The sequence below is a fragment of the Rhyacophila brunnea genome, unplaced genomic scaffold, assembly GCF_057557595.1.
Source record: "Rhyacophila brunnea isolate RB1 unplaced genomic scaffold, BYU_Rbru_1.0 scaffold_20, whole genome shotgun sequence".
Taxonomy (NCBI): domain Eukaryota; kingdom Metazoa; phylum Arthropoda; class Insecta; order Trichoptera; family Rhyacophilidae; genus Rhyacophila; species Rhyacophila brunnea.
The window spans coordinates 25,799,738-25,818,500 of record NW_028232860.1 but is presented as its reverse complement, the minus strand read 5'-3'; the positions used below and the strand labels follow the sequence as shown (position 1 = coordinate 25,818,500).

Genomic DNA, 18,763 nt, shown 5'->3' with positions numbered 1-18,763 from the left:
TTGAGAGTTTTATGTTTGTAAACATTTTCTAGTACAAACGATAAGCATAACGCATACATTACACGAGTAAACTCACACCGATCGTCGTGAGCAAACTTTAACTTCAATAGCAATACAGTAGTTTTTTTTCAACGAATAATTCACATTTTTTTATAATGTAACAGTCTTTTATTGATGATACATAATTTGAAATCAGTTCTGAGGAATATTTAATCATTAGAAAAAAAATCTTTTTTGAATTATTCATTAAATGAATAAAATAGTGCCCTGGTTTGTAGAGTCTCCTTTGACGAAGAATGAATGAGCTTAAGTTAATACTGAGGCTAAGAACAGGGCACACAATGGGCAAAATATTTGATGTCCTCATGGGAAGAAGCGAATCGCAACTCTGCGATGAATGTCATGTTTTAGAGGACATTGTACATATAGCACTACAATGCCCTAAATATGAACTTCACAGAGTACAGCTGCGAATTGCGGATATCTATGAGAATGTCGACGAATTGAAGGGTGTCCTGGCGGTGGGTAAGACGGAAGAGCTAGGCAAAATTGTAAAGTTATTTAACAAAAAAAGGAGTGAGGACCTGATCGACGGATCCCCTTCTATAAGAGAAGAGGCAATATGACAGCGAGTCGCAGTCAAAGCCTCGGTAAAATCACAAAAAAAAATGAATAAAATAGTTTATAAAATTATTAGCAAGTGCAAGTACGTTATAACAAAAATTTGTGGTAATCCTGACTCCGATTAGTAATTAGCCAAATGAGTATATTATTATCATGTTGAATTCAATAAGTAATTCCGATTCCATCAATTCAATAAAACATGTGTTTCTTGCATCTTACCATTTTAAATTCATTTGAGAAAATACCCGTTCTTTATAGCAATTAGATGTTGGTATGTTTAAAATAAATAGCCTGAAAATACTTTTATCCTTTTATTATTACTGTCTCTTTTTCCAGAAATAACTTTTTCAATACAGTTCAATTTCTTTTTTAACATATTGTGGATATTACAAATTATAAGACGTTCATAACATGACATGAAATATTATTATAAAGAAGAAAACGAAGTAATAAAAGCGATAAAAATGAAAATATAAAAGGACAGGAAAATATAAACATACGAAAGCAGTGAAAATACATATATACATTTATAGAAGTTCAAAGAAGTACACCGAGTTTGCTAAGGAGAGTCTATTTTAAGAATTCACATAAACTCACAATCACGCAAGTGGAATATATCAACACCCGAAGCAATTTGGTTGAACATAGTTATCGGCCTCCCAATTAGCATCACCAGTGGCAGGTTGGAATAACCGATGCCATTTTTGCAATCACATCAATATAAACGTATTATTTGTATTCGGCGAATACCTAATCATGAATTTAGCTGTCCCGCACGGGACAATCTATTTTTGCTTGAAATGTGGGACGTCTGGCAACGCTGGTCTCGAAATATTTTAATACAACCTCCACTCTGCGGAGGCCCATTATTATTAATAAAATGCAAATTTTTTAAGTAATTATTCTATTTTTTTTTAAAATTTTTGCGTTTTATTAAATTAATTAATACTATAATGCAGTTCCGCCATGAATTGACAGTTTACACAATATATAAATTAAAGAGGCCCATTATGATATTCTTAAGATCGGACATGGTAAAAAAAACGTGTGAGTTTATAATATATAAAATGTATGAAATACTTACGCAATGAAAATATATTACTATTATTAAAATATTACAGGATCAAATAAATAAATTAAGTAAGAGATTATATTGTAATATAAAATTGACGACACGTCCTGGCAGATAATATTGATATGAATTAAAATATTGAATTCAAATTATGGTAAATATGTTTTATTACTTTTTATCAATGCATTATTTCGAGATATCATAAATGCAACAATGTATGTATGGAACTTTCTTATGCGATTAGAGTTCATGGCCGCAATTTTAAATCCTGGACAAATTCCGTTTTGCTTTATCACTTGATACAGATTTGAGTTCTACGTAATTATTTCACACGTAATCTTATAATCTAGTTTCATGATTCTTTTTATATATTTTTTTCTTATAAATAGATTAATGTTTCGTAAAGCGATCGCGAACAATTTCATAATCTAAAATACATAATTTTGAAAATACTTCTGAGAAAATATATTATAACCAATTGAAAAAATCTTTTTGAAAATCTCAAGCTCGAGAAAGCAAGTTCAAGTAAGTTACAACAAAAAATCTTGGAGTGATCCGTGACGTCGGTTGGTAATTAAAGTAAAGATTTTATGTTCATAATCGTACAATCTACTAAAGGGATAAGCTAAAATATGTATAGTTTTTTGCATTACCTTTCGCTGTCTATTTTGATAAAGCCTTGTCGCTAACTTCTAAAGTCATCCGGAAAGAAATGGAAAAAATATGTGTAGTAGATCTACTTGGTTTTTCTCCACCATCCGCTACGTCTCTACACCCGTTATGCAGGCATATACCGTAGCGCAACAAACTTTATGCACCCTTAAATGTGGTGATGATGGTGATTCTTATGTTCATATAATATTATATTCCGTCAATCCTCGATGGGAAAAGACCTTCTCGCTTCCCTTAAAATGCCGCAAAGTTTCCTTCGTAGATACCAAGTTGCAATGGCCGGCCGGTCTGACTTAAGGTCGGGTCGGGTCGACTTGAGAAGCTCTTCCCTTTCAATCGGTGTATGGGAACACTCCCAGAAGATGTGGTCGATATCCTGCAATTCGCGTCATCCGCCAGAGCGCGTACAACTACACTTTGAGCACACCGACAACCTTCCTCTCCCAGGCCTCCGAGCAAGACGATTGTGCCACCACGGACTTGAATGTATTTTGAATGAATGAATGAATACATTTTGTGAGCTAACGAAGGGTGGGCTAGTATTTTCCCATTCACAAAAAAAAAACACTCAAGATACTAATGTAGAAAGGAATTCCCAGAGGATGTGGTTTATGTTTTGTTGTTCTCCGCCACATGCAAATGTTGGTGGGAGACAAGTCTTAGCTCAAAAAGCTTAGCAGCAAATCCACCATGGCCAGTCGAAAACTGATTTCAAGAATGGGCTGTGATCAACCGCCGAGGGAAATCCTGGATACCAGACTGGACGCCCCGGAAGGTTGGAGTTCGATTGGTAGGCCCAAACAGGTGGTTGAACAGTATCAACGGTGATGCTAGGAGGAGGTGGAGGAAGTTTTCGAAGAGACTAGAATCCGTCTTGGATTGTTGGGCCACTTATAATAATGATGATGATTATAAAAAAATCCCAGGTTTTCGATTCGATATATACTTAATATCTGCACTCATGATAATGAATTAAAATCAATGTTTCTTTAGGCGCGTTTGGAAAATCAGATCAGAGTGTATTTTTGGCGTGGGACATGTAACACATAATTTATTTTTTCACACAAAAATAAACGCACTCGATTGGATTCGAGCCACCGATTGTTCGGTTATCACCCGAACGCAGTGCCTTTACAACACAGTATAATACTGCAATCGTGACGATTATACAGTATAATATTATAGTTTGGAATTGTTCCGTTGCCTAGGCAGCAAATTTATTATAGTCGGCCATTTTCAATTCCTTACGTAAACAAACTATTAAACGTCACAGTGGCAGTTGTTACTTTAAAAATAAAAACAACGATACATAATTATATAATTTAGTAATATAAGTTAAAGTGTATTAGAAATAAACCAACGGCGTTCCAATAAGCGGTTCTTTTTCTTGAGTGTGTAATTTAACAAGATAATTAAGAGCTAGTCGAAGAATCTAGGTAATCACAAGTTTTGTTTTTGTTTTGTTACGCCAAAGAAGTATAGCTTCTAATGCGCGTACATAAGTACACACACCGATTTTTTTTATCACGTCAATGTTTTAGACTTATTGTATAAGCTATTCTTAATCGACAGTGTTATAAAGTACAACGTATAACTGTATGAATACGAACGCTACTCTAAGATATGTGTGTTTAAAATGTTGCTTAGAGTAAACGCTAATGACGTGTAAATCGATACCGATTTCGATTCGATATATACTTAATATCTACACTCATGACAATGAATTAAAATCAATGTTTCCTATCTCTAATGTACAAAATTCTTAAAGAGATATTTGTTTTTGGATTGATTTTATCACGACACCTGCATAAAATATCTTATCACTAAATTCATCTTTAGCTCAGTAACTTAATAATTTCTTACTTCAATATTGAATATTTTCACTATAAATAATCCACGGTTTTGAGACAAAGTCATTCATTGCTGTTTGCTCCTTCCAGAAGTAATCATCCTAAGTAATCATCATGAATTTCATTTTCTCATTCCTGGTCGTAGCTTTGGCTGGAAGCGCCATCGCTCTTCCCACCAATGTTGAGGTTAGGAACCTCAACGATGACCTGAATGAGTTTGTGGCCCTCCTCCCAACTGAAGAGATTGGCAAGATTGTGACGAAGTACCTGAACGACCCTGAAGTCCAGGAAGCCATCGACTTCATGTTCAGCGAAGAGTTCAAGAATCTTGTTATTGAAGTTGAAGCAATTGCCGAATACAATAAAGTGAGTTAAATATTTTTTTACAACTGTCATTATATTCTGTGAAAATAATTTGAACTATCATTTTCTTTATGGAAAGAATTCCATATAAAAATTTTATTTATAGTACAAAAACTTTTGATTTAAATCGATATAAAAATAATATATCTTACATTATATAAAAAAATAATGTAAATAACCGAAATTAGGCTCGATATAAATAAAATGGATTTCGAGTCAAATGCATTTTTACTATTTAAATGAAATATAATATACTTCATTAAAACTATGAATTATTCCTCAATTTTTTGACACTAAAGAAAACTTGAAATTAAATTTCTATGATTAATTTATTGATTAATTAACACTTTAAAATGTAAATTATGAATAAATTGTTTCAAATTGCAAGCATCTTGTTTTTTTTTTTAATATTTATAATGACTCATATACTGATCGATAGCTTAAAAGATAAGAATGCTCACCCGAGTAGATAATGATGTGAGCTCAAATTCCAGTTAGTCCATTTTTTTCTCTCATAGGTTTGTTATCAAGGCCTGAACAAAAACAAACCATAAGTGCTAGTGAGAAAGCATTCGGCACGCTTATATCTCCACAATATGTGTTAGAGTGAGATAGAATATCTACGGCTGAATTAAATGTTTTTTATACTCGTCGCCCGTAAATATTGATTTGGAGTACGTGTTGCTGAAATTTATTGTTTTTGTGTTAAATATAAAGTTAGTGGTAATTATTTTTAGTTATTTTACTAGAAAATATGGTTAACTAACTGTGTTGTGTTTAAATTTAGTAGACGTACTGAGAAGCAGCATGATGGTATAACGTTTAATAGTTAAGTTAATAATAATAAAATTGAGGCTCTACTGTGCGTTATATTAAAAAAAACACGGCTTCATTTTGCCGAACAATACACACTCTATATATTATAACTCTGAGTTTGTTACTGATTAATTTCAAAATTGTGTGTTTTATAATATTATTTTATAGTTAGTTTGGACTATTCTCAATTTGAATCTCTTTTTTTTCCAGGTTATCAACTATTTGGACTCCACCGGTCTGCCCGTCAAGAAATGGATCAAGTCCCTGCACGACCTCCTCGAAATCCCATACCCATCATCTTACAAACTCTCCAGGGCTGGAGGTCTCAAGGCCATGATCAACGAGATCAGAGAAGTCATCGACTGGAAAAAACTCGAGAAGTTCTACAACGATAAGATGCAGAGCAGCCCAGACTTCAAGAATTTGATTGAGAAGGTCACCAGCGAAGAATTCAGAGGATTCACACAAGCCTTGGCTGCCAACAAGAGGATACAGGAGATCTCTGCTCAGCTCACAGCTGCTGGACTTGACATCGCTGGATTCATCAAGCTCCTCAAGGATTTCTTTGGAATCAAATATTAAGTCTAAAAATTAAAAAATTGCATAATATAGTAGAACCAATTTTGAGAAAGCGAAATGTGATAATTACTCAATAAAAAATAAAGATTTTTCATGATTTCTTTTTATTTTTCTGAAACAGTGTATTTTTTTTAAAAAAAGTAGGTATACCTTTTTAAACCTTTATTTAATAGAGTTAATATTTATTTATTCATGTATGGTTCTAATATTGAAGCTTGATTTGATATAAATAAAAAGGATTTCAAGTTATACACATTTATTAATGAATTAATTAATTAATAAATAATTATTAATAAATTATTAATAAATTAATTAAAATCGATGTTTTTTAAAATAGATATAAAAAATATTAAAACTATGAATTAGTCAAAAATCTCTTAAGTCATGCTTAGAAAACTTAATAAACTAAATTTTAATAATAAATATGACCATAAAATATATGTAATAATAGAGTGCGGTCAGATTCAACAAATTCACATTTTTACAATTGTAATTGTAAGTTTATCTTTGACTTAAAATAAAAAATATTTTTCATTTTAATGTTTTCAGATACATATTTATTAATTAATATAGTTGAAATTGTAAATTATCAAAAAAAATCCCAAATTGCAAGCTTCGTATTTTTCCGCTAGGTGCCTCTTTAAAAACGATTCAGTAAAGGCTTCACCTTAATACACGTAAATTTCTATCGATACGCAATTCGAAAAAAAGAACTTGTTTAATATATTTAAATTTTTTTGCGGGCGGTTTTGTCCAAACGGATTTGTCCGGGCGGTATTGAAGAGCACTGGTACGGGCGCATTTGGTTTGGCGGCAGTATCTGGGTGGTAATGTCTGGGCGGCCTAAGTATTGAAATATTTAAAAATGTGCTTTTGACTTTGGCGAAGAGGAGTAGTAATTATTAAAACTCCTAAATAAGCAGCGACCCAGTACATTTACCACTGTATTACTGCTCACTGACTCACCTTTTCTAAGACGTACTTCTTTGCTGCTTGGGGATTTTTCAATCTTGAAACGTGGCCTGCCCCATTTTCATGTTTGAGATGATGGGTGGACTATCGTATAACATGTATTAGTTCGTAGTTGTATATTTCTCGCCTCGCGCCATCTTCCTGGCATATGGTTCCAAAGACAGACCTGTCAAATCACATAATAATAATAAAACAATATTAAATAATAGTCAATTTAATATTTCTTATCAGACTCATCAAAATAAATACAAGACTCAAATCCGTAAAACAAAATCTTTCGGCAATGACGGAAAGATTTGCGGGGAACAAAGGAACATTGAATTGCATTTCCCGCCAACTGAGATGGTGTCAATATAACTAACACGGCTTATTTTATTTGTGGAAGGATAACCTAACAAGACGACATGTGGTCCATGTGGATACATTTAATGGCTGTGGGAAAGCGCGCGACAATTCCTAACCGCGCCGGAAGTTCCGCATTCGAATTCGGCCAATCCAGAATGAGAAACGGAAGCATACTCGATTTCCGGTGGCAGCTAGCGCGCGCCGGAAATTGCCGCGTTATTTGAAACCATCCGGTGGACGAGCGCCGGCGATCGGCTGATGGGGAATCCATGATGACGTGGGGATGTTTATTATGAGACAGTGTTGCCTGATAAATTAACTTAGTTGGTAAACCTACAAGGAAAAACTTATTTTTAACAAAACATTATGTTTTTGATATATCGTGTTAAGAAGATCTACTCCATCCACCATGAGCAAAGTCGAATAAAATGCCTTAAATACTATGTTCCATAACGAATATTACATTCTTAAATATTATATTGAATGAAAATATTGAATAAGTATAGACATTTAAAAACATATTATTATAAATCTTCTTCTCGACCCATCCTCTATTGGAGATTGGCTACCATCAAAGCGATCTTTGATTTATTGGATTCTACCTACTCTTGATGACCGAGCGGCATGGGTCCCATGTCAGAATCCTGGGTCTAGCAAATACACATATTGTTTTTCAGTGTGTGTTTGGAGTCAGAGTATGGATCTAATAGGTTGAGCAAGTGGTTAACATCCATTTATCGTAAAAATAAAAATCTGTTAATACAAACCTACACTCTGTGGAGGTCCATATAATATGATCTTATAAGGATAGAGCATGGTGAAAAAAAATCTGTTACACTAAGATTATTTTAAATAATTTCGGAGCTAAGTAGATATTATATTGTTATAAATATATCCTCTGGAGTGAAAATGCAAATGGTCGAAGAAAATCATCATAACTATCTAATAAGACTCTTTTCATACGAAATAAAAAGCAATACTTTGGTAAATGTAAGAGTGTTGTCAGTCGATGTAAAAATTTATCATTTTGAGTCGTTCATTATCCAGACGATAATAGATGCCGATTTACTAAAATCTTTATTCTGGGAAAATTGTCAAGAAATATCTACCTGGCAACTCTGAAATAGTGCCGTCATAAGCACAAAGCGACACAACGGGAGATGTCGCTATGAAAAAGAAAATACAATATTATTATGTATTACCCCATATGAAAAGGTTCCAGGCAATATAATAGTTATAGGATTTATAGATGATAGATGTGTCCATAAGCCAAACAATATTATTAATAACTTCTAATATATTTTATACGTCAGAATAAAAGCTTTGTAAAATACTTTATTATACTTGTAATTTATATTTTCATAGAGATTAATAACTTGTCGCCTTTATAAAATTGTTATTATATCCTTCATAAGATAATATTTACAAAAATCAATACAAAAGTATTAAACAAAACTCAGTGGTTCACTAGTAAAGTAAGTTGGAGAATTCATATTATGAACTTACAAGTACTATATTTGTCAGTGAAGTCGGTAAAATGAGCTAAAACATGTTTTTTGAAAATGCCTTTTTGTTGAATGAACAAAAGTCCACAATGTATAAAATGGTTGATGGAACGCAGTTATCGAAACCTAGTTTTTCACACCGATCAATCCGACCAGTTTAAATCCAATATTTACCGCAAGGGGACTCTTTTATATAGTGACATATTTTTGTTTTGTTATATTTATTTCTTATACTCACGATGGCCAAATAGCTACGTGCCATGCTTATAATGTCGTGAGTCTAGGTTTTGAATAGCATCTTGTTTTTCAATGTGTGTGTTGACTCAGAGTATGGAACTTATAGGTTGAGCAAGTGACTGATATACATTTCTCGTAAAACAAAAAGTTGGCTTCGCGAGGCGACCCAGATCTACGTAGGATTGTAGAGCTAATTAAAAAAAACCTTTAAGAGTCATAAAAAATTATAATGTAATACCTAATTTGGTTGTCGGTGACTAACCTTGCCGAATTCATAAATGATTTTTAAGTTTAAATTAAATAAAACAAGTTTTCAAGAACAATGGGACAATTAGAGGTTAAGTTAAAAGTAACAGATAGTTCTAATTAATTCATATTATTGAACACATCCTATTGAAGGTATTTGTTTTCGTTTTTCATTTAATTTGTAAATATTTATACATGTGTTTCGTGCTCAAAATTTTGTTCAAATAAAAATAAAAGCATTTATTTTAAGAAAACATGTTGTTGATTTTAATGTAAATTATTCTAGATGTTTGTCCGATATAAATCTAATTGTAACCGTTGCATGATAATACGTAGATGTCACTGCTGTAAAAGTTCAACTAAAATTAATATCAAACACGGTTTCAGTTTTGTTTTTTTGCAATGATAGTGGACAAGCTAATCCATCATGGCCTGTCAGAGGAGCAATAATTATCCTAAGGGGCAGCAGTTTTTACATGCCATTGCGTGCTTTTATTTAATAATATATACTTGACGTTGTATCTCTAGACGGTCAAACCCCTTTCATGTATCGAAGTGAGCTTTTGATAGTAGCAAGCTGTTGGAAAAACATGGATCAGGCCTTATTATCGTCAGCTATACTTCAGTATCACTGAGGTCTTATAATCGAGACGTCTATTTTCAAAAACAGATAAATTTACATCTATTAGTATGTAGGTATGTGTAATTTAACATATAATTTGTATTGATCTATAGTTTAAATCTTACCCCATGAAAACTACACGAAAACAATGTTTAAAAAAATATGATTTGCAGAAATTATTAATTAAATATTTAATTATGGAAAAAAGCTAACATTAAAACAAATCATTTACTCTTGAACACACAAAAACGTCATTAAATTTATCAACTTATTATAAAAATTGAATCGTGGATATATTGGTATTTGAAAATAGTTAATAATTAAACTTTTAAGACCGATACAAATTACGGTTTGCAATCGATTTATTAGAAATACTTACCATCATAATATTACGATTTAAAAAAAAAACAGATAATACATTGAGTATCAACCGCAGTACAATCAAAACAAAATAGTTGGTTTATGAATAAAACGAATATTGAAATTCGGGGTGCAGTTTATCATTTCATGTGAATAAAAAATATGCATTATTATAAAACTGTTCATAAATTACTAAATCAAAATAATGTAAAACACTACATGTAAAACTATATTATTAAATATGAGTAGGTTATATTACTATTATAGTAGTAATATATCTATTGATTAATATAAATGTATATTAAGTCAGCATGATGCAATTAAAAAAAAAAATATTTTGTTTTAGTCAGTTCTCGGCATTCTAATATTTAAAATTTGAATCCTATAATTCGGTGATTGAGAATTTTGTTTGCGATTATATTATTCCCCAATAATAAAATGTAATTACCAGAATTTTATAATAATTTAAAATTTAAAATAAAAAAAACACATTATTATTATAATCGCAAACAAAATTCTCAATTTAACAATGAATTTTAAAGCGGGATTTATATAAAAAAAAGTTTAAATTCATTGTCTGAAATCACAATAATTAATAATAGTATAGTAAACAAGTTAATCAAACAAAAAGCACCAAAAGCGGGAAGCCATTTCATTTAATTCACATATATATTTTTTTATTTATATGAAACTAGAATTATAAATTTTATGAAATCGCTTTCGAGTATTGTATTACTGGCAACCACGCTAGCCTAGTTGGTGTAGTGACTGTCTTTGTATACGTTTTAAGCCGTGTTTGGAGGTTGAAAAGGTTCATGTTGTTGTTTTAATTAAAATTTAATTCAGTGGAAGAGACCCAATATAAATAAACATAGGTCATTCATTATTCCCTTGTAAAACGTTGCAAAAATAATATCAATTCCTTTGATTGGCGAGCGTAGATAGTAATTTAGTTTATTTATTTATTAATATTTTGATATTATGTTCCTACTTTTTCAGAACAAACCTTTGTATTGATCCATCTAGAATCGCACCCAGACGATTATTAACCACGCGGAGAATTACATGCGTTAGTAGATTCACAAAGTGTGTCAAAAAACTATTACCTACAATTTGATTTCAATATGAGTGAATAATCTCTCGATACAAGAATACCAATAATTGTGGAAGTACTTTGTTTCACGACAAATACTATTTCTTCATCATATATTCATTCTTGAATAATGTAAAAACCACAAAGTAAACCATTTTTATACACGTAGAGCAATCGTTGTAATTTTCATATAGTTTTTGAAGTAATTTAATACAATTGGTATTTTTGTTGGAAAATAAATATTATTTTATTTAGAATATAATATACTGCCAACTTAAATTATCTAACAAAAATTATAACTATGTATATTGTAATCAGTTGTGAATACAAACATAAACAATACGTTTAAAAATCGATACTATATTTTTGGTTTGCGTCTTCGATAATAGTTTTCTTATAGACTAAAGCTGGACAATCATATAGGCAAGTAAAGCTAGTTAATTGCTTCATTGCCGAAATAGCACAATCGGTAGCGCGCGCGCTTGCTAATTTTGGAATCAAATAAATCAAGCAAATAAAATAATATATAATATCATAGTAAAATATTCTACGACCATCTGGAGACTGAGTTCTGTACAAGGGTTTATTAGAAATTATTAAAGATTTGCTGATAATACGAAAAACATGCAACAATCTAATTAAACATGACAATTTCTGCATATTAATTTATTATCAGAAAAAAAATGAAGAACAATAAAATAAAATTTTGCAATATAAAGAAATAAAATGTTGAAGAATAAAAGTAAACACGAAATTTGTGGCAGACTTGAAAAAAATATCATTAGTACGCCGTGATATCGTTTTGGTAATAATTGATGGCTTTTTTGTCAACGAATGATGTTATTAGAAGAAAAACAAACACAAAAACCAATACCATTTTTATTCATTCCCTCATAACAAGAGTTGTATAAACCAAAGATTGATGTTCCAGCGTTGCGTGCCTCACGAAATGAATAGCTACTTTATTTGTTACGCTCACAGATGGACATACATATTATTTTATGAGAAATTAATATTATATTAATTTATTTATAATTAAAATTTTATTTAAAACTTCTCGTAAACAGATTTCGTCTTTAAGAATCTTCGACGACGATAATATATGAGGAATCTAATAACAAAACCTAATAAGTTCACATATTATGTTAAAACTAAAATTCCGACAAATCTTGTGTTTGCCAATATTTACGGAAATTGAAATAATACTTCAGGTACACAGTTTCTAGGAGAGTTCTGGATGGATCTTAATTTCACTAGTAGCTTAATCGATAAAGCACATCGCCCGAATTGCGATGATTGTGAATTAAAGTCCAATTTGGTATTTCAAATTAAGTTCAAATTAATTAAAGTATTTCACTGTTTACTCTGTAATATTAATATGTAGGTCTCTGAGGTGAGTCCCTATTATGAGGACTTCACCTTGCCACTCTACCACCCAACCCATGACAAATTGTTACAAGTTCGTTCGTTTTGTGCAATTTTTTACAACGTTTTTCTTAGCTCGTGTTCATATTTGTCCGGTGGTTCTTTGTCCGGTACAAATCTTGAAATCAATTTTTAACTAACTTCCCGACTAGCTAGACTTTTGAAACTTTTATACTATATCAGAACACGATGCCAATGCATTTTTTTAATACTTTTAGCCATCTTTAAGTAGAATTGAATTCATTTTCAGTGAATTCTGTTTTGTATGAAAAGTTATTTCGACACCATTATTGGTTGCTAGGCGTCTGGGGTCCTAGCAACTAAATTATTAATATATACGTGCGTCACTATGGAAATCAATATGATATGTCAAGTACAAATTTTTTTGATCATTTAAGGTAGTCAAGTCAAGTTTATATGGTTTAAGGTATCGAGATGAAACTTTACTAAATTTTTTTGCGTTTTGTGAATATTAATTTTTCAGATATAAATATAATCAGCCCTCGAAATGGAAAATTTCGGCTTGTTAATTTTCTGAAAATATAAACATGGTTATCTAATTTTTTGTGTTTTATAAAAATAAGTGCGTTTGATTTTTTGTTATATGGCCATTTTAGCTCAAACGGTAAAATATTATTTTTCCACGACACGGAATGACAATGTTACCGATGTTACGATCCGGAACGGCGCCCCGGTGCTGTCCGGCCCTGAATATAATGGAGCAAATAGACATACAAAAAAGTATGTTTTATGGTTAGGTATCATTAATCAAAACACTGATCAAAAGGTAAATATTTCGATATTACAGACAGATAGTTCCGAAATTTCAGCATTTATTTTTGTGATACTTATACATATTATATTAAGAAAAATGGCATTTATATCTCTACGGAGCTGTAACAGTAGCCTCATAATGAATACGTACATTATAAATTTGCATATTGTAGTACGTTTAGAAAAATCGTTTTGCCGCTTTTTGATTGAAAGACTTTGCATGAGAAACAGTTAGAATGCAGGGAAAATTTGTTACGAAAATTAAAAAAATAATATTTACACATTAATTTTATTAATTAATTAAAAAATACGTTTGATTTAATAAAAGTAAAACTATGTTTAAGAAAGTATTAGCAGGTCGTTTGAATTAATCCCAAAGAGAAATCAATAAAACACGTCAGTGGTAGCTATAATTATTTCTTAGAAATTTATAATTATTATTATTTATTTATTTATTAAATAATAATTATTATTATTTATTTATTTATTTACAGGTGGCGTTTATACCTTATAATGACAATTTTATTTATTATGTTTCATCAAATAAAATTAACATATAAAAATATAAATTATTGGGCACCCAGTAAATAAAATTTCATTTACTGGAGTGTTTGACTGCTTTAACGCAGGTATTGAACCTATCAATAGATGAACATGGAAGAGAATAAATATTTGGTATTAAAAATACATTGAAATGTTTGGTTTATAAAAACTAACGTGAAATGGGTCGATATTTTTATGATGTCTTGTGGTGACACGAATCTCAATCATACTCAGTGAGCTCGGAGCAGTCGAACAGGGAATTTACAGGTTTGAACATAACCAAATGGTTGGCTGTGTGAGGCTAGGGATTGCAATACCGAATGAAAATGTCAATACCAGTTTTTCGGTATTTCTTATTGAATACCGGTAATAATACCGGTATTTTATTTCTAAAACATTAAAAAACAGAAGTAGGTGCTTATCAATAAATATAGCTATTAAAATCTTTTTAATATATTATTTTATAGCAAAAACCTACATACCTACCTACATTTATTATGTTGATATTAAAAAATATGTATTGATCATAATTGTAGAGCTAGTGATTTTTTACAAATAATTTAAATATATTGATAATTTTAACTAAAACCCTCAAAAGTTCATCAAGTGCAAATAAGTCCGGCTGCAGGAAAAGCTTCTTAAATTCAACGCCATTTTTGTCACGGATGTTTTCTATTTCGAAATAATATTATGATAATTACTTAGTACAATATAAATTTGATGAAATTTGTTTTATTATTTGTTCACCTCTGTTGGATTAACGCAATATATTTGCATTTTGGCAGCAAATAACTGATAATTCATTTTCAAAAACGTAAACGAGTGTGCTTTCTTAACCCAATGCTTACGGGATGCTCAAATTTGTGTTTTTGCTAATTACTTTTCAAATGAAAATTAACACGTTAATTACAAAATTAATTAAAAGGGCCCGTAAGCATTGGGTTAATACCGAATTTTGGATTTATAAAACCGGTATTTTGGTATTGATAAATACTGGAATACCGGTTTTGAAATACTGGTATTGCAATCCCTATGTGAGGCCTTGCTTATATAAATAATAATATTAACAGGCATTTCCTATTTCATTTCATCCTGTCTTGTATCTTTCATACCGTTTTAAAATTTTCCTGATAACATTCCTTCAGGTGGTAGGGGTTTTTCCAACACTTCTTTGTCCTGTTCGAGGCCACTTTTATAGATTTGCTACATTATTCTACCGGTTATCCGTTCAACTCACGTGGCTAGTTCATTGCCATATGCAATGGATGACGTCTGCGAACTTTATTCACCGACGGATATCTTCGTTTACGATTTTACCCTTTAATGAAATTATTAACATTTACTGTTATATCGTTTGCTGTGCTACTTTTGCGTGTACTTACTAGACAGGTGGTCAGGGTATATGCGCCACTAATCCTTATCTCATCGCACGAAGCATATCTACATTGATTGACGACCCTTGATTTGAGGTGTTTCGCTGAATATTATTTCGGTTTACTAAAACCACCTCAAGGTTAGATTTCAGGTAAATACAAGTGTCGTAAAGTTATTCACCTTTTCATACATATCATCATAGTATACAAATTTACTTTGTAAAATCTTGTTTTTTGCACGGATTACTGACTGTATACTTGTTTTGGAGGCATTGATTTTTATAAAATATGTTTAAATCTCCTTTTTCAAGGAGTCACAGTGGCCAAACATCCTCTGTCTGTGTTTAAGAATAAACTTACCCTGTATTGTAATCAGCTATATATCCCCATTAATGGCATTTACATGGATACTATGAATTCTGGTATAGGCTTAAAGACAGTAACACTACTTGACCGATGCATAACTGTCAACTCATTGGTAAAATTGTGCGATGAATGCTGGCAATTAAAGAAGTAACAGGCTGAATAATATTAATTCGTGTCGCGTTTCTTTGAAGCTAAGTAATTTAGAGTTTTGTGCAATCCAGATTATTCCTTATTAACGATGCGTAACAGTTTTAGCAATACATGAGAAATGATACTTCTCAAAAATAGCTTACTATCGAATGGAAATGTTTGAAGCAAGATTAAACTCTATGCAGAATTGTTGTTTTAATTTAATAAAACGTATTTTTTTGTAGAACTTATTCCACTTTTAATCAATAAATTAGGACCGGTTTCGTCCGCCTCAGAGGAACATTTTCAACTCATGTACACTTAGTCTCTATGCAGAATGTCTGGAACCAAATGCTGCCTGTTTATATGTAAAAGGCGTACGTTTACCGTAGCGATTCAGGGCACTTTACGAAAGCTCAAAGCAACTGTATACTAAGATTTAAGAACAAATAATTGCAACAAATATGGTGTGTGGCAGATATTATGAAGAAATGGCAGACCAAGCAGCTAATCGCTAGATCAAAGGTGAAGAAGTGACATTGGACCATATCTTCAAACCTACTGGATACGTTATAGAAAGTTGCCCAAATACCTCTTACTAGTGGTATATGCCAGAGCTGCGGTATGCTAGCATGCTCTGGAAAGACGAAAGAAGATTCGCGAGTAAAAGGGATTCTTACCCTATCTAAATGCATCAACTTGTCTAAAATTGACAATTGGTTATTAGTTCCCCTTTTTATAAATTATATAATATGTCCTTGTGAATATTATTCATCGACTTATCGTTATCATTTTTGTCCGTAAATTTGATTAGAAACGACATTATATATTAGTACATATTGCCATACTAAGCATGATGTGAAAACAGTTTTCTGTGCGGAGTTCAGAGCGGATTTGTGACTCTACGACTCTTATTATATGAATGCCGTAATGAATGTAATAATTATAATGATAGGTATTAGGTACCTATTAATTGAAATATACTAAAAACCATCATACCAACTTGTGGAGACGGCAGAAAGAATTTACTACGCGGATTTAAAAAGATGTTATTTTTCAATCCTAACTGGTATATGTGAACATTTAAATCTTATTTTGTGAGAAAACAATCAGCACTTTAACACTTAGCTTACTCGTAAAAGGTGAATTCTATTGTTATTCTATTGTCTTACCTGTAACGGGTTAGAAAAAAATGTGCCAAAGGCTTTTTGTATACAAACATTCTTACCGAATAACAATCGTTTAGTATTTTAAAGGATTTTTACTTTTGATTATGTATATTAAGAAGGTTTATTTAGCAGTAATCATTTTCATGCCTTGTTACGAATAATGAGAGTATTTTGCAGTAAAGTTAATTTGGGTAACATCCACATGGGTATGGTGGGAACTAAAATCAATCAGTTTTTTTTTTATTTTAACATTATATTATACAACAGCCCATGTGGCCCGATGATAGTAGTGTAGTAGTAGTAGTAAAACAATCACAATATACAGGTTTTGAGAAAATCACATAAATCTATATGAAAATACCGACAAGTCCACGATTTGATATTTGCAGTAAATGATATTTTCGTGTTTCATTAGTGGTTGATTTTAACGTTAATTGTTTTTCTATATTGTGGTTTCAAATAACATCAATATCGCCATTTAACTAGCTGATAAACCCTCCACCCTTAGATTATAGAAAAATATAGATAGAGCTATTGCAAGTGTTTGTCCTTCAAAACATGACGAACTTTTTCACGCACATGCCTCGCCTCGAATAGTTATTCCAATGTTATAATTTTACAAGCGATGTTTTTATAAATTATATTATGGCAACACTGGCGTGTTGGCTATGTACTTGGTAAAACATTACTCACTAAAATCGGCTCATGCGGAGGGCTTATCTCCACCGCAATAAATATAAGTAATATAAAATTTAATATATTAAATTTATTTATGCGATTTTTATTATGCAATTTCTAATTAAATAAAAGCGTAATGCAGAACCAAAAGATAGATGTCTGCTTTACGATGTCGAAATTAGCAACCTAGTTTGAGTGAGAAAAATAATAATTAAGTATCAATGCAATTTTTTACTGGTAGTGAGAAAAAAATTGCGATGTGTTGTTAAATTATTAATTTATTTTATTTTTTCTACGTACGCTGCTATGTATGGTCATAAGCTCTTAGTTTTTAATTAGATTTTAAGGGTAAAGTAAAGTTTAAGTTTTTGTAAGGCGCTTACCTTCCACCCGAGAGTTCCTGGGCTCGATCCCGGTTAGGACACACAATATTTATGTGTTTTTCTCAAAGCCTGGGTGTTTGTGATTGTTCAAAATTACTTACAACCACCTTGTACGTAAAAGCAATGACATGGTTATTAATAATTCTAAAAAAAATCAAAAATAAATAGACCATGGCGTATTGTGTTAAATTATAATAAATTGAATATGTATCTACGTATTTTTACCACGCTTTTATTAGCTCGTATTCTTGTTTGTCCGGTACAGATTTTTTCTTGTGTGTCCATTATAAATTTTTTCTTGTTTGTCCAAGATTTGTATTGGACGATTGAAGATTTTTAACTAACTTGCCGACTAGCAAGACATTTGGAACTTTTAAAATGTATCAGAACACGACGACAATGCATTCTTTTAATACTTTTAGCTATTTTTAAGCAGAATTGAATTCATTTTCAGGTAATTCTGTTTTGTATGGAAAGTTATTATTGTTGGTCGCTAAGGGGATCCTAGCAACTACGTGCGTTACTATGGAAATCAATATGAAATGTCAAAATGACATTTCAGTATTC

At 31.3% G+C, this 18,763-nt stretch overlaps 1 protein-coding gene across 1 annotated transcript; it reads left to right on the top strand.

Moving 5' to 3' along the window:
* Positions 1-4,283: 4,283 nt before the first annotated feature.
* On the top strand, positions 4,284-6,094 carry LOC147071447 (protein G12-like). The gene is made up of 2 exons (XM_085948017.1): positions 4,284-4,584; positions 5,608-6,094. The coding sequence occupies exons 1-2, from the start codon at positions 4,333-4,335 to the stop codon at positions 5,977-5,979; spliced, it is 624 nt and encodes a 207-aa protein (XP_085804143.1). The 5' UTR covers positions 4,284-4,332; the 3' UTR covers positions 5,980-6,094.
* Positions 6,095-18,763: the final 12,669 nt, after the last annotated feature.